The 22,432-nt window shown below is 28.1% G+C and overlaps 2 protein-coding genes and 1 long non-coding RNA gene across 3 annotated transcripts; all 3 read left to right on the top strand.

Annotated features, from left to right (window-relative positions):
• Window positions 1–1,104: 1,104 nt before the first annotated feature.
• Window positions 1,105–2,729, top strand: LOC126837647 (uncharacterized). Its single transcript, XM_050571584.1, has 3 exons — window positions 1,105–1,199; window positions 1,642–1,786; window positions 2,617–2,729. Exons 1-3 carry the CDS (start codon window positions 1,122–1,124, stop codon window positions 2,727–2,729), a joined length of 336 nt encoding a protein of 111 aa, XP_050427541.1. The 5' UTR covers window positions 1,105–1,121.
• Window positions 2,730–3,792: 1,063 nt separating this feature from the next.
• On the top strand, window positions 3,793–6,101 carry LOC126837646 (uncharacterized). Its single transcript, XM_050571583.1, has 4 exons — window positions 3,793–3,901; window positions 4,759–4,862; window positions 5,229–5,439; window positions 5,989–6,101. Exons 1-4 carry the CDS (start codon window positions 3,793–3,795, stop codon window positions 6,099–6,101), a joined length of 537 nt encoding a protein of 178 aa, XP_050427540.1.
• A 693-nt stretch (window positions 6,102–6,794) lies between these two features.
• Window positions 6,795–8,568, top strand: LOC126837643 (uncharacterized). The gene is made up of 3 exons (XR_007685597.1): window positions 6,795–6,896; window positions 7,104–7,269; window positions 8,510–8,568. It is a non-coding gene; the product is annotated as an uncharacterized LOC126837643 (long non-coding RNA).
• Window positions 8,569–22,432: the final 13,864 nt, after the last annotated feature.

Below are 22,432 nucleotides of genomic sequence, written 5' to 3'. Positions count from 1 at the left end.
TTTCAGTACTTAAAAAATGTAAATGTACATAGGTACAGTTTCGTTTTGTAGAAGTCGTACATTTGAAGCACTTTACGGGCCTTGTAAACTTGATTTACTCAAAAACAAGTTTGTGTACCAACTAAAATACTATTGTTGGTACAAAAACAAAACTTGTTTAATACATCTAGTTTAAATTGAAATAACTTTAGTAGACAGTAGTTTTATACCCCTTAAGGTACTGCGTACTTTACCAAACCATAAGTGTGAGTGGCTCAACGATTTTGCAGATTCGTATTCAGCATCATAATCTGAATTCGCCCAAAAATATTAGGGATGCTTAATCACCGAACATATTTTATAGACAGACAACATACTCGTGTAGCACCTATATAGGTCCTATTTAGATTCTTAAATTGAAAATGTATTTTATATTATATATTGTGAGGAGAAGGACATAATATAGTTCCAGACACAAAAATATAAATGAATATATAACAAAGCAAAGTGAGGATAAGTAGGAATCACAGGAATTCAGTAATTACAATAACTTAATCCCTTTAGATCAAATGCTACGATTTTTCACGTTGTTTCCTTTTAAATGTTTTTTATAGATGTATAAAATTACACATGTGCATTAAAGCGTTTATTTCCAATTGGTTTTATCATTTTCAGTTTTAATAAATTTGGAAGACCTGTGACCTGGCCTTACCTAACCAACTTTAAATCTGAAATACTTAAGGGTGAAGAATATAGCAAGATTCAAGGGATAACTGATTTTCTCCTACAAATTGTATACGAATATTCGTAGTTTTTATATTAGATGGTCGGAAAATATTACATACACACATCGATTTAGCATTCAACATTTTCTGAATTATTTTCAAGAAAATCCTAAAAAACGCACTTACACACACATGTGCATTTTGGTAGCTACATATTTGTATGGCTTGTATAACTGTTTAAATTGACTTTTGAAATAATGCCATAGTTCGTTCGATTTTTCGCAAATAAATGTGATATATTTGTTTAATGTCTTAGGTACACTATTTTTTCAATTTTTTTGTATGAAATGGCAAGTATAGAGTCTAAAAACTATTCGTATAGTCGCACAGTTGAAGTTCAGTTTGTAGTAGTTAAACATGGCTTTCAAATTCGCTATTTTATTACTATCTTCTGTCATAATTAATAATTCTGTATCGCAACCATCAACTAGAGAAGTAATATTTTATATTTCATATACTTAGAGTAATATTTTGAAACTATAAGTATTTTGTCAGTGTTTTGCTAGATTATTTGTTACAAACCGGTCAATGCTCAGTATATTACTCTACAGCAATTTTTTCTCGGAAATTATAACTTTTTTTAGCTTAACGATTTTGCAATAAACATACTTACCGTATTTGTGTACATAACACATAACAATCATAACTTATCTGCTATTATAATTTTCGCGTTTTAAATTAGTTCAAAAACTATAACAATATTTTTTAGGTTAGATTTTTTCACGTTATCATACAACCACGTTGAAAAAATGTTGTCTGAAACTATTTATTTTTTTATGTACAAAATAACTGTCTGTTTTTTTTATGTATAGAATAAATTAGATAAACATTGAATTAATTATGGAATAAAATTTAGTTATTGAAATAAACTTTTCAGGTTTTATCAAAAGCCTTTGGTATTGCTTATGACTGTTACAAATATGATGTACCCGGTTCTGATGACCCTACGATTCTTGACAAGTCCGACTTTTTAGATTTTGTGGGTGAATTCAGTTATAACTCAGTTTCACTAGAAGCACCAGGTAACCATTATATTATTCTATACTCAATGCATCATTTAATATTAATTTTTAAGTAAATATATTAAGATATATTATTGTATATCTTGGTGGAAGTTAAGTATTTAAGTAGAAATAAAAACACAATGATATTAATATGATTAAAACCAAAACTATTAAACATAAAATCACACAGTATAATAACAAATAAAGAACATTTTACAACGTTACAGTTATACAGTATACATAATAGTAGATATCCGACATCTTAAGCAGAAGCTTATATATATACATATATATAGTAAAATCTAGATCATAATTGAAATTGGTCTTGTAACAAACAACCTTCAATTATTTAAATGATACTGCACACACATATTTCATACTCCGATAACATAGTATTATTTATATTTAATAAAATATTTAAAATAAACGGTGGTAGTAGTTAAAACTCAAAATATCAGCATATTTAAATGATTTATCCAACATCTACACAATAATGAGAGAGAGTTCTACTTCAAATTATAAGCCAACTAATATTTTTGATTGGTACAAAATCAAAACTTGTTTAAATCACCTAGTTTTGTTTGAAATGAGGATATAGAATAAAAAGATTAATGTTGAAGTACTTGAAAATTTGTATTTTAAGATAAAAATATACACATTATTTAAAGTGAGCTAATCTAATAGATACAGGAAATTACATAATTTGTTAAAATCACTCATGTTTTTTGGATTTTGTACATTCGGGGGTTTCCATGAATTTTTTTTTGTGCTACAATAGTTTTGATTACTGTTCACCTGCTTTCTATATCTTAAATATGTAAATACATGATATTTTTTTTGCATTTTAGATTATATATCGTTTGACGATTTTTCGGAACTCGTGCCTTTGATTTGCAAAAAACAAGATATTGATATAAACGACTTCCTAAAAGAAAGAATAGCAGCAGCTGATGTAATCTAGCTTTAGATGAAATATCATATTTGTTTTGTTTAATTTATATTGTATATCAGTAGATAAGTATTTTTATACAGAGTGTTTCAGCATGAAAGGTAAGTAATAGATGATAGGTGATTGGACATCTGGAGAATCCACAAATAAGCCCCCGTTTTATTTTTTTCGTTAAGTAAAAAATTGAAGGTTTCGACATTTAAGTAAAAAAAAATGACTTAAAAAAATATGTTATTTCCTGTTATAGTTTTTGGCAAATTAAATTAACTCTAATATCGGCTTACAGTAAACATTTTTAGATTTTTCTACAAATGTTGAGCTTATTAAAAACGATGTTATAATACAATGCCTAGGTCAATTAAAGATAAACAGGGTTCATTTGACTTGCCAAAAACTAAAAGTAAACAAGCTTACAAAAGTGTAAGTTTCTCAATTAAAAAGTGGGGTCACATCATTTTTTGAGTAAGGGGCCAAAAGAGAGTAACTATTATGTGACCCCTCTTTTAAAATGAGCTTTTTGCACTGAATTACAGGGAATAATTTTTCATTTTTTATTTATTATTTTTTTACTTAACTGTCGAAACCTGTATGTTTTGATCTAAAGAAAAAGGGAAAATGGGTGGCTTATTTGGGGGTCCTAACCTATTACTTACCTTTCATGCTGAAACAGCCTGTATCATACAAATAACACTTTTAAATATCATCACTGACATTGGCAAATATTTCAATTACACAATTATATACATTGTATTATCCAAGGGTTAAAAACGTAATCAAACCAAAATGTACACTACTCGTTATAAGTACCAAATGAGCCAATTAAAATAATTAGTAGTATGAAAACATTTTAAATTTTGTATATAACTATCCGATTTTTTTTTTTTTTTGTTATAAGTTTTATATTATACTCTAGTATATACATAATTATACTTTATATAACGTTTTTATGAAATCTATTAGATAAATAAGGAGTTAATTATAGAAATAAATAAAATAAGCGAAATAATCTTTTCAGTTAATGACAAATGCCTTTGATCTTGCACATGGCTCTAACACCCTTGGTTCTATAAGAAATATGATGAGTATTCGACAGACCGCATTTTTAGATTTTGTGGGTAAAGAGGACAATTTAGAACATGTAAACAGTTATTGGACAGCGAATTCAGTTTCAAAAGAAGCACAAGGTAACCATTATATATACTTATAATATAACATTTATTATAAACTTTTAAGTAAATATTTAAAATAAACTTTCTTGATAACCTAAAGTTAAAACACAATAAACCCAGCAATATTTAAAATGATTTATCAATGATCTACCGAATGTTGAGGGATGGCGCGATTTCAAATTTTAAACAAACTAAAATAATATTGTTGGTCAAAAACAAAACTTTTTTATAACACCTGGTTTCGTTTGAAAAAAGGTATTAGAATTTAAAGATCAATGTTGAAGTACTCGAAAGTTATGTATTTTCAGTTAAAAATATGTATATCAGTAATCAAAAATTTAAAAGTAATCATGTGTAAGAGAAACTTTTAATTAGAACTAAAGAGTAAAAGTATTTTCTAATAAATACAGACAATTGAATAGTTTGTTTAAAGCACGCTTGTTTTTTGGACTTTGATGGTTTTTAAAATATATTTTTCATACCACAGTTATATTAATAGCTTTGTCTACTCTTCACCCGCTTTCTATCGTATACAGAGTGATCATTTTATGGTGAACCACTCAATATCTAATAGGGTTCAATAAGAAATATAATTTTTTTTGATAATGTTTTTTTACAATGTGATCTCAATCTATCTATTTTTGTGTTTACCCCCACCCCAACTTATTGTTTTTTTTTAATAGAAACTTTTGAAACTTAATTAGTAACGCATACATTTCATTGGGATTGAGAATAACGTACTAATAATTTTGACAGTTTGTGCCAGTTCTATTAATAGTTTTGACTACTCTTCACCGGTTTTCTATATCCTATAAATGTAGATACATGATGAATTTTTTAATTGAATACATTTTTTTTGATTGTTTTTTAAGATAACATACGTCTCATAGAGTTTAGGAAACTTGTATATTGGATTTGTTCAAAACGAGAATTTGTTTTAAAAGACTTCCTTGAAGAAAGGATACCAGTAGCTGAGGTAACCTAGCTTTGGATTTATTATCATATAATTATTGTTTACCTAATTTATATTGTTATATCAGTAGATATACATGATATTATTAATACTTTTAAATATCATTACTTATATTAAAAAATATTACATTTAAACTATTAAAAACATTGCATTATCCAACGAGTGAAAACTTTATCAAACCAAAATTTACACTTTTTGTTACAACTACCAAATAAGTTGATAAAAATAATTGATAGTATGATATAATAAAGAAATTTTTTTAATGTGTAATTGAACAGTTTATTTTGATTTTTGGTTTCTTGTTAGTTGTATAATGTACTCTATTCTGTATAGAATTAAATTCGATTTTTAATTATACACATTTTTCAGACTATCGTCAGTTCTTTTAATATTGCTGTAGCCTATTATAAAAATTTTTGTGCTGAAAACATAACTATTAGTCAGTCATACCCCGCATCTGAAAGAAGATATATTCGTCAGTCCGATATTTTAGATTTTTTGGGTGAAGAAAAAGGGAATGTGTTTTTACGACGTTTAAAAGAATATAGGACAGTGAATCCTGTTTCGGAAAAACAACGAGGTAACTAGTATTTTTAAATAATAATTTATTATGAAATGAATTGCCGTATAAATTAAGTTAAACTAAAAAAAACGGTATTATTTTAATTATTTATCAAAGATCCATCCAGTGTTGGTGAGATCGCGATTTCAATATTTGAACCAACAAAATAATAATTGTTGGTACAAAAACAAAACTTATTTAAAACACCTGTTTTCATTTGAAATAAACTATCAGAATATAAAGATCAATGTTGAACTGCTTGAAAATGTTGTATTTTCAATAAAAAATATATAAAAGTACTAACCCATTTAAAGTAATCATAAGTAAGAGACATTTTCATATGTACAAAAGAGCAGAAATATTTTCTAATAAATACAATTAAATACATATTTTATTTGGAGAGCGCTTGTTTTCTGGAATTTGTACGTTCGGGGCAAAATATTTGCTGAGCCGTAGTTATTTTACTACTTTTGATAAATTTTTACTTTCTTTCTATACCCCAAAAATGTAAATACATGATCATTTTTGAAAGATTCATGAAAAATACATTTTTGATTTGTTTTTTAGATAAGATAAGCTTCGAAGAATTTAGAGGAATTATGAAATTGATTTGCTCAAAACAACAATTTGATTTAAAAGACTTCCTTGATAAAAGAAGAGAAGCAGTAGTGGTAATTTAGTTATAGATATTATACCATATTAGTATTGAATATTTATTAATTTGTTTAGTCATATCAGTATACCTTGATAAGATAATAATACTTCTTTTAAATATCATCACCAACATGCACAAATAATACATTTGCAACCATTATATGAATAATTTACCTTTATTATTCGCTTTTATGGAATAATATTTAATTAGCAAAATACATTTTTCAGGTTATTAAAAAAGCTTTTGATTTAGCTTATGAACTCTACACTAAAACTGGAAAAAATGTTATTAGTCTGTCTGACTTTTTATTTTTTGTGGGTAAAGACAAGGATAATTGTTTTAAAGTAGCGAATTCAGTTTTAAAGGGAAAAGGTAACTATTAGATATACTTTATAAATAAGTTAAAATACATTTTTAAATAAATATTTATTATTAAATAACTTTTTAAAAACGACTGGTTTCGTTTGAAATAAAGTATTAGTACCTATATAATGACCAAAGAGCCAAAATAATTTCTAATCTCCATAGTTTGATTTACGCACGGTTGTTTCTTTGGATTTTGTACATTCAGTTTCAGTTTCAAAAAAAAAATTATTTATACCTACCACAGTTATTTAAATATGTTTTACTACTGTTAACCTGCTTTCTATATCCTAAAAATGTAAATACATGATGAATTTTTAAATGAAAAATAAATGTTTTGATTGTTATTTTAGATGAGCTATACATGAAGGATTTTAAAAACACTTTGTATTTGATTTTCTCAAATCAAGAACTTGTTTTGAAAGACTTCCTTGAAAAAAAGATGGCAGTAATTAAGGTGTAGATATAATATCATATTAGTATTGTTTAATTTATATTGTAATATAACTATAGATAAGATATTAGTATTGCATTTAAGTATCTTCACTTATATGCACAAATATTACATTTACACAATTATATTCATTGTATTATCCAGGAATTGAAGAATTATAAATTAGTTTTTTTGTAAAACGAAATTTAGTTAGTAAAATTCATTTTTTAGGTTGTAAAAAATGCTTGGACTACCGTTTGTAATATTTTGCATGTTGGTGATAAACATCATTTACGTCAGTCTGAATTGTTAGATTTTATGGGTCGAGCCGACGATTCACATTTACATTTTTTAAAGGATTATTGGTCATTGAATATAGAGTCACTAAATGAACAAGGTATCTATTATATAAACTTTATGTGTCAATTAAAATTACTTATTAAATAAATATTTAGTATAAAATAAAATGTTGTAATAACTTAGAGTTAAAACTCTAAAACTTGGCAATATTTGTTAATGATCTACTCAGTGGGAGGGAGAGAGCTTGGGTAATATTTTAATTTTTGAACCAACTAAAATACTATTGTTTATTTATATTAACTTCTTAACCAAGTGCAAGTGACACAACATTTTTGCAGATTTGTAATCAGTATCATAAGAGTAAATCACTCGAAAATATTAGGGGGGCTGAGCACCAAACGAATTTGATAGAAAACAGAATCGTGAGGGGCTTTGTCCCAAAAACTATACCATCTCCGTTATATTTAATCTCTCTAAAAATGAAATTTATAATACATTTAAATTAATTATAACGTTTTGTATAAAGCAAATTATTTGTATTTATCAGTTACTTATTATAAATGATTAATATGCGTTGGTCAGCATATTTATTTAAAATAGATTCGTTGCTTAAGACAATATTTTTTTCGTTATGAATAATTGATAGCTGCGTTAGTCAATCTTTTTGATCTTAAAAATAAATACTTATATAAATTAATAGCGATATGTACATGTACCTAAATCATCTGGACGCTAGTAGATATTATAAATTTCCTCATGTGCGATTTTTATAACTGGTGTGACTAAAGTAACTGTAGCCAAAAATATTTCAGGTCTACTTAAATACGGAAAAGACTAAAATTGCAAAAAAATATATATATACTTTCCTAAAATATATCTGATACACCTATAGGCTAAAACTTAATTTTAGTTAAATATTAAAAAACCAGTACAATGGTTCGGACCGTAGTGGAAACGGGGAAATCGTTGGTTCCCAGAAATTAAAATCACTTTCAAATAAACGCTTCGTTGCGAATTTGTGATTAGTATGTTCAAACCAGTACAGTCCAAACCAAGCACAGTAAGAAAGTATTAATGTGAGGTGCAGTGTCCACAGTTAAGCATCAAAGCGTTTGCTTGAAAGTAATTTTATCCAAGTAAGAAAGTACAATGGTTCGATGCTCAGTCACGGGCACTAGCTTGTTTTTTGAATTTTTTTCATTCGGGGGTTCCCAAAAAATATTTTTTTACCTTAATTATTTTAATATTTTTGACTTATGTTCACCTGCTGTCTAAAATTATAAATGCACTATGAATTTAAACGATGATGAAAAATAAATTTTTGTTTTGTTTTTCAGACAACATGGGTTTTAAAAGATTTGCGGACCTTGTGATTTTTATTTGCGCAAAAAAAAATATAGATATAAAAGACTTCCTTAGAAAAAGGATAGCAGTAGCTGAGGTATTTTTACTATTGATATAATATCAGATTAGTTTTGTTTAATTTATATTTTAATATCAGTATATATTAAAATATGAATAATAAGTACCTATCTTTATAAGATATTAGTAATATATTTTAAATATCTTCACTTATTTTTACTTATACTGCCATACTACCAATAAAGTTGATTAAAACAATTATGGTGGTATAACTGTTCGTTTTTTTTTTAGTTTTTAATCATACTGTCTATAAAAAATGTAATTTATTATTAGATTAGCACTGAATAAATTAGTTGTTTTATGAAATACAATTTAATTAGTTCAATACATTTTTCAGGATATACATACAGCTTATACTTCCGCTCTTAAACATTACAAAATTGCTCTTGGAAAAGGTTTTAGTGAGTCCAAATTTTTAGAATTTGTAGGTAAAAAAGAAAATTTACAATTGGTAAATCAATTTTGGACAGTGAAAGGAATATCAATAAAACGACAAGGTAACTCACCTTGATAAGATATACTTTATGTTTCATTTAAAATACGGTTTTAAATTAATATACTTTATTATAAAATAAACTGTCATGATAACTTAAGTTAAAACTTAAAAATTCAGCAATTTCGATAAATGATCTACCCAATTTTGAGGGAGTGCGTGGGTAATGTTTCCATTTTTGTACTAATTAAAATATTATTGTTGATACAAAAACTGTTTATAATAGTTTGTTTAAAGCATGCTTGTTTTTTGGATTTTATACATTGGGGATTTCTGAAAAAAAGTTGTTGTGTCATAGTTGTTTTAATAGTTTTTACTTCTAATCTCCTGTTTTCTTTATACTATACATTATGAATCTTTAAATGAAAAATTAATTTGTTGTTTTTAGATAACATAGATCAAAAGATGTTTTCGCGACTTGTGCAATATATTTGCTCAGAACGAAGTTATGATATAGCGAAATTCCTTAACGAGCGATTGGCAAATATGAGTAGCAAATCCTAGATTAGCTGTATAAATTATAGGATATTAATTTTGATTTATTTATTGTAACACGAGTAGATAAATATCTTTACGTTTACAAGGTATTAATAATACTTTTAAGTATCTTCACTTACATGCACAAATATTAAAATTGCACAATTATATACATTACCACGTTGTTATCAGAAATATATTAAATACAATTATTGTATTATATTAAATGAATAAATTTGGGTCAAATAAAAAATATAACATTATTATAAATTACATTTTAGTAGTTATTATAAATACTGATAGTATATTTCTATCAATATTATTTAATTATAACAAATTCTACAAGCGACTGTAAGCTCAATTTTATAATATTGCTTTTATCGGAAACCTATAAGCAAAATGGTTTTTTGGCTAACACATTTCTCTCTCTTATATAATTAGTATCACAATTCTCAAGATATTGTTTATTGTAGTGTGCTGCTTTGTAGCTTACTCATTTAATCTTGCAGCCACCCAAGTTCTTAAAGTACATAGTAGTATTAAGAAAAATTGTAGGATGTATATTAATTCTTCCGGGGTCCTACTTCCTTAAGAAATTTAACTAAAATAATAGAATCACGAAGAAACTTTAATAAACATTTTTAAAGATGTAGTAATTATAAGAAAAAATGAAACAATAAATAACAACACAAATTTGTTTAGACGTGTCTTAAAAAGATAAATAAAATCCCCAAGCTGTTATGTACTAAAATATTCAGAATACTTTTGTGTGGTATTAAAACTTTAAGTACATTATAGAGACTTGGTTAACGATAAGTAAATGAATACTTTTTAGGTTTGACTTTTCCGTAATCAGGCAACTATAACGTTTAACTTTACAAACTAAAAAAAGTTTGTCTAAACTTTTTTTTTTTTAATGTGTAAAACAACTGTCCGCTTTTTTTTTTGTTAGATATTCTCTATTATATGCAAAATTCAACTTTATGATTCGTTTTTAAGGAATATATATGCAGTTAATTATAAAATTAAATAAAATTAGTGAAATAAACTTTTCAGGTTTGAAAGAGTCTTAATTTCGCTTATGACTGTTATTACAATTATAATGATGTAAACACTTGTATTATATTGATCATTCCCAATTTATAATAACGAAAAAAAAAATGAAAACTGAGCGTATCTAAGTATTCTTAGTATGACCAAGATAGATTGGTTTAGAATATACCTACTCATTTCCTCGTCGAAGACACCAAAATAAAATAATACAACTTAAAAAAATAACACAATACCATTGTATTGTAAAAAATACTCTGAAAGGTATGACAGAACGCTTGTTGTACACTTGCATTAAGATATTTGTTTTTTTTAATTCCCTGAACGATGAACAATGCATACAAAATTTGAGTTTATCCAGTTTTAAAGCGGTTAAGGGTTTTAAAAGGAGTCTTCTTTAGGCAATAAAAATGGTTTGAATCAATTTCGACCGTGTTAATATATTTCAAGCAATCTATTATTGTCTCTAATTATTTATTTTTATTTGTTTTTAAGTATAAAATTATTATTAACTTTTTTTATGTTATACAAGAATAACAATAAAATAATTTTATTATTTTCTTAGTCGAGTTTTTATTTAAAAAATAATTTTTTTATTTTGTATTTAATAGAAATGTATTAAAAATATGATTAATGACTCAGCTTTTATATTACAGTTTTATTTAAATGAAAAATTTAGTTGTCTTTGAAACCGCCAAACAATTTCCTCAATTTGTTTAACGATTTCATAGACTGCATAAAGGCTACTATCTATGCTAAGTCAAAGTCAACTTGTATATATATTTTTTTATCTTTAAAACCATTTTGAATGGTATCTTTTTTTTGTTTATGCCTACCTAAACAGGTTTAAATAAAAAAAAATGTTTTAATTTGCTATCAAGGATGCTGTGATATTAAATATTTAAAAAAAATACGATAGAGACATTTTGAAACGATTTACTGCAACAACATTTTTTTTAAGTTGCATAAATAAAATTTTACAATTTGCTCATTGCATATATTATTTTCACCAAAGACGTATAATTTTTTATGTGTGCATTGTCAGCCATCGCAGCTGTATTGCAAAAAAACAAAGGCCATCGCCAAAAGTATACTTTACTAACCGTCAACTACGTCATCGATTGTTCGACTGCATTTATACATTTTTTTTCTGTTTTTTACAATTATTGTGAAAAGAATAAAAATATCAATTTTTATTAGAAATCGCTCTAAATTTTCGGCAAAAAAGTCTTTATTAAAAAAGTTATTAATTTGTATATGTTACCATTTATGTTTAAAAAGTCGACCTTCAATGGACTTTGTAGACCCCAAAAATAGATATTATACGTTTTCAGTCGGTATTTTGCTATATTCGTTTTCTTTGACTACTTTTCGCGCATCGATGAAAAAAATCAAAATAATAAACCGTCATAAAACAAAAACACTTTGTAATAATACACGTGTACCTTTTCATTTTCTCTTGAGATAATCACATTTCTAAGTTTTTATAATAATTGGAAACACTTAATTGACTGTGGACAACACCTTGATCAAAAGTCCGTCGCTGGACATGGTGTACAAAATTCGGGGCAGAGGAAAAATGCAGGAAATACCAGAGTTCTAGCATCACTGGCTAAATCTCAATATACGTCTGACCATTTTGGTTGATTTAATCTAAGATTCCTTCTTTCTGTGCTTCTACATTGTCCAATCCCCGAATATCTGATAAGATAATCATCTGACAGGAGATTATTGAACAAAGCGCATTTTTTGGGAGGTAGTTAACTAGTAAAACACGTTACCGTGGTCTTAAAACCTAAACTAGCCGTAATAGTGTTAGGTTGGGTTAACTTACCATAAGACGGAGTGCTATTATGTTTACTTTTAGCTTTTTACTCGATAAAAAATACCTTTATTTTATACATTGCGACACATCAAAACTGTATTAGTCTAATTTTCAGATCGTACACCAGAAAATTAGGCCTAAAAAGTGTAGGGTGTGTGAATTAAGCCCGTTCTATGATTTCTACAGAATAGACCTAATAGAGCCTGAGCAGTTAGTTATTACAATTATTTTGCCTTTGTATATCATAAATATGTCAATGTGTCATTTTTAATATTGGGCATAACAAAACCCACCACCACATTACCACTAGTAATAATAGTATTCGATAAAGTCGTATAAACATTTGACTGCTCCTGCGATCATTCCAGACCAACGGAATGGAAGAAACCCTCTTTCGCCGCCGTTGACTCCTGCGGGAATAGCTGATTTCGGTATATTTCAATTATATATGTCGACTGTAAGAACAGCAAAAAAATAAAAAATCTTTAGTTTAATTCCGATCGGGCTAATTTATTTCCGAACGAACGTACCGAAAAAGCATCCGGTAACGACCACCGTGAAAATAGTTAGTCAGAAGATTTATGGTGGTGAAAATATTGTTGATGGCCGTCGACACGCGAACATCCCAAGCCACCACAACCATTAAAAAATGTGTAAAAAATAACATAATGTTTCAATAATGTCATCGAAATGGCTTAATACCCAATTGCTGTGTGAACATTCAACAGTGTAAAAAACGGTTTAAGGCCCCTGGATACCGACCGTTTTTTTCAGCCAAAACACATCATTTTTTGTCCATCGCACAGAGTGAACCATTGATCCGATAAGCAATCTAAAAACAGATATGAATTCGTCATGAAGTTGGGAGATGGTAAACTGCGCCAAAAGTGACCCTTTTTCTATAAGCTGATATGTAAACTGCGGTAAAAAAAATTTTAACATTATACAAACTGCGACAAAAATGATAAGGCGCATTCTATAAACTGCGACAATTTATTTTGTATACATACTATATAGTATATAATATACTTATATTAGGTATGTACAATAATACATACTGATACGGTAACAAATACTCGTGTAGTACAATTTTGCGATTATTTAACAGAAACTTATATGGAAGGTATATTCCCTCCTTCTTTGTGGGCATCATCATCAGAAGTTTTAATAAATAATGTAAGTGAATCTTTCCCTTCAAAATGTAATGCATATTTTTATCATCATTATCATCCGTCACTATATACATTTATACATAGTTCTACAATATATTCAAGTTGATACATACATAAAAGTTAGGAGTGCAGAAGAAGGTATAATACAACAACGAAACAAAATTACTACTCAAAAATACAAATTTATAAACGAACAACAACAAAAAAAATGTATTATTATTTCAATTTTTTATTTTCTTAGTCAGTATTATATTACAGTAGTCTATAAACCGTATTACTATTATTAAATTAAAATTTTTAAAAAATTTTTTGCCGCAGTTTACATATCAGCTTATAGAAAAAGGGTCATTTTTGGCGCAGTTTACATACAGCCATGAAGTTTACTTGAAATCGGTCCGAGTCCTTTTTTTAATTTTTAATTTTAACCCTTTCCAAATTTGATTTTAAAACTTAAAATTTTATAAAATGTTCAAACGTGTTTTATGCGTATTAGGAATAAGATATCAAAAATGTACGCTGACTGATCTCAAGTAAACTTCATGACAAATTCAAATCTGTTTTCAGATTACTTATCGGATTACTGGTTCAGCCTGTGCGATGGACAAAAAATGTACTATTATATTAACTAAAATGGCTTTTACTCATAGACAAAATTATTTAAATTAAAAATAATACCATAAAGCTCATATAAATTAACCGGTAAATTAATTAACATGGTCGAAATTTAATAAAACCACTTTTTTCTTAAATATTGCCTATACAAAACTCCTTAATAATGGTCGGTATCCAGGGGCCTTAAAAAAAAACAATTATGAGATTTCGTGTTTATAAGAAACGTAGAAACAATAGTTTTAATATGAATAGGTATATTTATGGCTGGAGATAGTTTAACAATATTAGTAGGATCAAAATCTGTCCCAGACATTATGACTTTAAAAAATGCATAGAGCATCGTTCAGGTAATTAAAAAATACAATTATCTAAAAAATATCTTAATAATTGTGGACACAGTCGCTGTTGCCGTTTTGACCGGCGCAATATGGGAAAACGTAATAATTTGTCCAGTTTTGTAATTTTAGGGGGAAACTCAATTTGTGTGCGTAGTACATGGGTCGGTTGATTAAAAAACGAAAAATTAATGTGCAAAAAATTTGTGTTTACTAAGTGGGATTAAAACTGCAAGATTAAAGTGTTATATGGTCGACGCGTTAAGCGTTAATTTAGCTATAGTACAAAATAAATCGTTGTTACGATGATTCAAGAGAGTTATATTTTGGCAATACACGTTGAGTAGGAATATACTATAATAATAATATAAATAATATTATGTTATTGTTATCCCTGTTTTTTATTTAGGAACGCTATCCGCTCATTCCGCGTATAGCCGTATTATAGAAGGGGCAAGAGTTATATTCTTAAAATATTTGTTTGATTATCTGTTATTATTTTTCAAATTTGACCACATTTGAACGTGTAAAAAAGATTTTTTCAGCGATTTATGAAGTAAGTTTTTATTTTATGAAATATTTATTAGAATTTAGTTTATAGTATAAGTACTGCGTGCGTATCATGGTTAGTTTTACTATTTATTGTTTTCAGTGGCGGCCTACTAATTTCCAGTAAAGTTTATATACGTCATAGATACCTGCAATGTACACAGTAATATACAACATAGTACACATAATATAACTACTTAATACATGACAGCCATTTTGTTGTGCCTATTGATGACGTCATGAACAATTTTTTATTTCCTCTGCCAATAATCTAGGTTAATAATAAAAAAAAGCACCCGTTACAAATTATTATTAATAACAATTATTACAGAAATTATATAAGATAAAAAACTGTTCTCCAAGATCACTAAAATTTAAATAAGTATTATAAATCATTATTTAGACAACAAATATGTGTTTAGTAGGTATATTTAACTATTATCAATACTATCAAAGTTATCTGAACTATAATCTAAGTATTCATTTATCAGCTATAAATTATTAATTACGAATTAACCAACAGGTCCACTGAAGAAATATACTAAAATATTGGACCAACTAAAATGATGGTTAATATAGGGATACAATAAATGTATAGTTGGAAAACTAAATAAATAGTTTGGCCAATTAAATGTTTAGTTAAAGTAAATACTTATATTTTAGTAAGTATTTTACAGTTATTCCAACTGTAAATTTATTGTGTCCCTATAATAACAATAAATTGATTTAGTTCATCTAAGTATTTTTGCAATGTAATTAATTCCTTCATTAATACTTTTCTAATAAAACAGTCTCTCGCATTCACAGTATAGCTTTCTCAAGAGTTTAAACGCAAACAATTGCTTAGTATTGCGATATACGCTTGTATATCTTGGTGGAAGTTAGTATTTAAGTAGAAAATAAAACACAACAATAATATGTTTGAACACAATACTATTAAACATAAAAACACACAGCATAAATATAGAGAATAGTATATACAACGTACGTTACAGTTATAACAGTGTCCGTAACAGAGTGGTGATCCAACACCTTAATACTATGTCTTACATAAGATATAATCTAGGTTACAAATGTAATTGGTCCTTGTATCAAACAACTTTTAAATAATATACAATGATTTCTATAGTGTTCACATATAATACCATATAAGGTACTATAAGGTAACATACTATATTTATTACTTATAACATACTTAAATTCCATGACCCAAATAGACAATATTAATTATACTTAGCTTTTTTAAAAATATGAGAACATTTTATTCCCGAGGAGTTTTTTTTAAATAACTTTTAAATTCACGTCATTATTCGAGTTTTAAAAATATTTCTTTTTGTTTTTTAACTTAATAGAAACTAAAAAATGGTCATCAATATAAAACTAAAATTTGTTCGGTTGCCATAGCTTAATAAGTATGGATCCTTCAATTAAGTCAACATAATGTAATGAAAAAGATAATTTTGTTTAGCGAAATAAACTGGAGGTTTGGCGAATAAGCCCCTGGGTATAAATAATACAATTTTCCTATTAATTTTACAAAATTCATAAAATAGTACTTTAATTGTAGGAAACGATTTTAAATTACTAACGAGTCTGACTTCTACAATTATTTAAATTACTATTTTTTTTTGTTTTTGAGACAGGAAGCGAAATCTATTGTCCATTAATCTAAGAACGTACAAGATAGTACACACATGCACTCTATCGGAGTGACTGTTTTGGTCTTTAACGCTTCGTATTCGTCACCATGTATCGTGTAGATGGCGCTTGATGTTCATTTAATATTGTTTTTGATGTTATAGTCGTTTAAAAAAAATAACAATTCAACTTGAGACAAACATTGTTAGTAAATATTATTTAAAAAATGCGAATTACAAAAAACAGCCAAAAAACCCTATTTCAAAAAATTATTTTAAAATAAACAAATTCATGGTTTTCAAATGGCTTATACTTTAGGAATAATTCTTATTCTTTGTTGTGCGATTTTTTTTTTTTAATTTTACAGCGAAATATTTATTGTAAACCATTTAACTTGACAGACATTTTTTTATGACACTAAAAAATATATAGTTGATTGTATTTTATATTATATTTATATTTTCCGTGTATCTACCTACATTGAATCTACTTCCTTTTATGCATGTTCTACAAAACACAGAAAATTACATTTCAGAAATAAACTAAATATTAGATTTTACTGTACGAAACAAACTATGACAGAAGTTATTATTTGATTAGGTATTTATCAGTTAATTTTGGAGTAATTTTAATAGTTTATCAATGTTAACCATACATTCAGATGTCGAAGAACTGAAGACATACTTGGCAAATTGGCTGAAAAACCCAGAAAATTAGAAAATTTGTCTTGTAGCTTTAACTCCGAGAGAAAATAATATTTATTTCTTAAAACCTTGTTTTGCAAAATATAAAAAAAAGTGATGTAGTAATTTTAGTAGTATTTTTTTGATGAGTTTTTTTTCTGCTGGGATTTCATAGAAAATTTAGTTAGTTGTTTTTATGATTTGAGTGGGTGATGAAGATGTCGTAGAGGATAGTGGAGGTAATTTAAAAACTTCGACTTCGTTTTCAGGTGTAATATTGGATTCGAGGTTTAATCGGTTTTTTACAAAATTTTTTTCGAGATACGGCATTTTTGCTTAGTAGGACAATATAATATATTATATTTTAACAGCTTGCGTACGAGTACGCCACACTACAGGAACATAGATAAAGATACGGAAGCCGTACTTTTACTAAAAGATTGACATCCCAAACTAGGTAGCAACTGTAACCTATGATTTAACACTGACTTGTAGATTGGCCTAAACAAATACATCTGCATTCAACGTGTTTCCGGGAGCTTTTTTCACCATCTTATTTTGCAATTATTTGTCTATTGCAGGTACTGGTCGTCGAGTACGGTGGCCATCATCCGGCCATCCATCGACCTAGGGTTTATGTGCTTGCCGTACGTTTTCCAGGAGTTGGGCGTGTTTGTCGCCGTGCCGATGTGCGTACTCTTGGGCTTACTTCTTTACTATTCATACGCTGTTATGGTAAGTGTCCCGTGACAGTGTAATTGTTCAGTTTTACTTGTCGGTACTATTAAGAACCCGTGTATGATACGCTCATAGCCACCAATCTACGATAAAAACACTAGAAAACGTGAGGCGTTGCCATAACGGTTGGTCGAAACTTGAATCTGAAACGTTTGATTAAATTGACTTGTGGTGTAATCGAAAGAAAAATTAAAAAAAAAAATAAGTAGAAGGGATTTTATGGCGAATGTAATAAATTTATTATATATTTTTTATTCAGTGGTAGAGCGTAATTGTTGAAACGTCTTCTAAAATTAAACTTGGTCAACCATTCAGACATTCAGCTTCGATGAGTAGCTGAGAGTATAATAATTTTAAAATGATGTGTTGATGTTGTGATATGTTCGTAAAATTATGGATTTTTTTTTGCGTCTGGACCTACAATCATATCTTTTATGACGCTAAACCGATATAGCAAATCTATAAATCAGAAATCGTACCTGAAAGTTACTTTACTGTAAGAAAATATAAAAAGTTATCTTTTCTCCTTCGAAAAATGAAAACCTGGAATAATTTTCGCTCCCGTATTCTATGTTGTAGCCGTGTTGGCTTTTTAATATTTGTAACTTTGGGGATAGAAACACGTTTTGTCGTTTAGCATCAGAAATATTTAATAGTTTTAGAAATAAATAGCAACTAGGCGTTTTACTTTGGGCATAGACGTGTTGGCGAACATTATAACGCCTAAGCCCTGCAAAATTTGCATCCAATTGTCTTTAGCTAATGTTGCGTCTCCGATGACAACGTCTAGCTTGCTGAACCCTGACGACATGACGAACACGGCTAAAGTGCCAACGAACGTTCCCAATAACAGCACAACTATAAATTCATTGAAAAAGTATATCATAGGAATGTATCAGTTGCTCGGTAATGCCATAAACGTACAACACAAAATCATGTAAACAATAACGGCGTCGAGTTCGCTGTTGGCAAGATACTAAAACAAAAACAATTCTTAATATACTTGAAGGGCACAGGTGATTAACGGTATAGACGCTTATGGCCTATAACATCATTATTCTAACCATTTGTTTCCTATTTAATAAGTAGCTTACAAACCAATTTAAACTATAATTACTCATTCCAAAACAAGGTAGTATCTGTAATAACAATTTATGGTTTACTGAATAAAAAATTTCAGCTAAATTTCAGAAAACTACTATTCAATTATTACTGTTATCTAATTCATTATATATGAACTGAGTCGTATTATATAGAGCTTCCTCTGTGCTTATATCCGGTCTAAAACCAAATTGACTTTTAGATAAAAATTTGTTAATAGATTAACCTATAATTATTTACATTATGACGCTCCTCCCCTTAAGTTTGACCACTGACATCTTAAGAAAATCTGGAAAAACACTTATACATACACTAAGTGATTAAGTATAAGTTCAACTATATTTTTTTAATAATTTGATCGTTAGGTACTCTACCATGGCCTGCCACCGTATTATCTTTAAAGCTATTTAACCGGATTAAAATTTTTTTTTTAAAAACCGGCAATCAAACGAAACATTTTTACATAATAAACTTACATCAAAACTATCATTAACCATTAAATTCCTAAAATTCTCAGCTAACTATTTTCCGATGTTAATAAAAAAAACCTTAAAAATATTTGACGCCCTTTTCTAGTCTGCGTTTACATTGAATATGTTATCATTAATTATTATAGTTTTATATTATGGTTTCGAGCTTGTAATTTCATTAATTCGCTGCTATGGAATTATGAGAGACCCTTTTTTTTCATTAAAACTCCTTTTTGTTAGTTTCAAAATGTCAGTGTAGTTATTTTTGTACTTTTATGATGCAATGCTAACTTCGTGTTTGGATGTTATTTACATTTTAACGGTAGAACCTGTTTATGACGCATAAAAGCAGGTCAGTACCGTCAATCTATCAAAAGTATCACTAATTATATTATGAAATTCATAAGAACACTCATCCACTTGGTTTGAAAAATACGTATATTAACCGAGGATGACCTATAAATACTAGAGTGGGCCGATACTAGATTCAAAATGGCAACGTCTCACGTTTTCTAGTGTTTTTATTATGGTTCTTAATGGTGTCGACAAGTAAAACTGACAAATTACACTGTCACGGGACACTTACCATAACAGCGTATGAATAGTAAAGAAGTAAGCCCAAGAGTACGCACATCGGCACGGCGACAAACACGCCCAACTCCTGGAAAACGTACGGCAAGCACATAAACCCTAGGTCGATGGATGGCCGGATGATGGCCACCGTACTCGACGACCAGTACCTGCAATAGACAAATAATTGCAAAATAAGATGGTGAAATAAGCTCCCGGAAACACGTTAAATGCAGAAGTATTTGTTTAGGGCAATCGACAAGTCAGTGTTAAAGCAAATGTTACAGTTACTACCTAGTTTGGGATGACAATCTTTTAGTAAAAGTATGGCTTTCGTATCCTTATCTATGGTCCAAAAAAATATGGAAGTAACAGGTTTTCCAGAGGCTTGTTTAATCAATTGTCAATTTTATTGCTTATTGCTCAAATTTGGTTAAGTTAGAAAGTTGATTTCAGAATCCCTAATAATGGTTAAAAGTAAGCTGAATCTTAATTAAAGTTAACTAGTATATGTGTTTTGTGTCAACTAAAAAATTTAAACATCATTTTCATTTTAGGTAATCATTTCAAAGTAGGTACCCTACTTATCAATTTAATTTACAACAAATATGATACCAGGTACAATTTTTTACTTATATGAAGCTAACAAATTGTTTATATTAGCGTCGATACTTACTTCAATTAGCAATAAATAAATTATTTGTTGGTAAAACCCAGTTTACATAAACTCAGATTAAATTTGATTGAAAAATTGGAAATTATCTTAATCTTCGACTAATTTAAATAGTCCAGTAAATGAGGATCCAAAAACGTGTTGCTTCCAAAAATTAAGTTTGAAACTCGACGGAAAGAACACTAATTAACTACAGTAAAGTCGTCAGCTTTTTGAAAGTCGAAAGTGACTGCCACCTTGAACTTAAACCTGAGATTAGTTAAACGGCATATTGATTGACGATGTTAATGACTCCAGTTATTGAGAATTTGTTCAAAAATTATAATTGACACAAAGAAGTGAACTTGAGCGAATTTCGTTGTTACAAATATTTTCCCTTAAATTAGCACATTATTATTATTATTTGTTATAATTCTGATAGTGACGTGACAAAAACATTTTCTATCCTAATGCCAAATCGAACACATTATGACACATTCGCCTCAGCTGATAGAATAAATACAAAGGAGACGAAAATCTACAGCTACAACTTGTGGTAGCCGTATATGGAGTACATTGCATTTAAAATTGGAGCGGAACACGTTACTTACAATTAATCTACATTAGTTCACATACGATTTACGATCACCCTCACGATGGCTTACTGATCAAACTAGATTCAATCTTAGTGTTAAAAGTTATACTATCCGAGTAATACGGAATTTTTAGTACGCCAACATACACTAGTAAATGTAATAGTTTAAACTGTACAATCGACATAAATAGTTACCGTAATAGTTTATATAGCAAACAACTATATAAACGATTTCGATAATGATTAATATACAGGGTATTCAAAAAGTTTGGAAACCCTTAAATTTGCATAGCCAGACTTTTTTTAAATTTTGATTTTTGAATGTATTCTGGTTTTAAATTTACGCACTTTTTAAGCAAAATTAAAATGTATAGAACACAATTAGATTATGAACTTATTCACTGAACAACCAGTATAGTATAGTTTTAAAAATTTTGGTCTGAATTAGTTACCATCAGACAATGTTTTATTAACAATAATTTTGCAAATATCCCATATAACCGTGGTCCATTTCATGCGACTAGAGCATGACTTCCATTCCTCACAGAGCGTGTTCTTAAGTATATTAGTCTTATAGCAAAGTGTTTTATTAACTACACTACTGTGAATTTTATTTGTATGAAATACGCTAGTATATTACAACAAACGATAAAGTGTGTAAAAAACATAAATCTAGTAAACATATTTTTTTACGTCATATTTACTTTAAATTCGTATCGATATGAAAAAACGTTGAAGTATTGTGTGTAAAACACACAACTGTTTTCATATTATTTGAGAAGTATTTCTCAAATACGATTTCTTATCTACAGATTAACTACATCAAGATATCAGTTTAATGATTAAAAGTTATTATTTTTAAACGAAAACCTTCTCAG

This window comes from Adelges cooleyi, unplaced genomic scaffold (genome assembly GCF_023614345.1).
Source record: "Adelges cooleyi isolate 19-005CV unplaced genomic scaffold, UGA_ACOO_1.1 ACOO_flye_CR_arks_rails_tigmint_CR_PRNA_265, whole genome shotgun sequence".
In the NCBI taxonomy this organism is placed as follows: Eukaryota; Metazoa; Arthropoda; class Insecta; order Hemiptera; family Adelgidae; genus Adelges; species Adelges cooleyi.
This window is presented reverse-complemented; position numbering and strand designations above follow the sequence as displayed.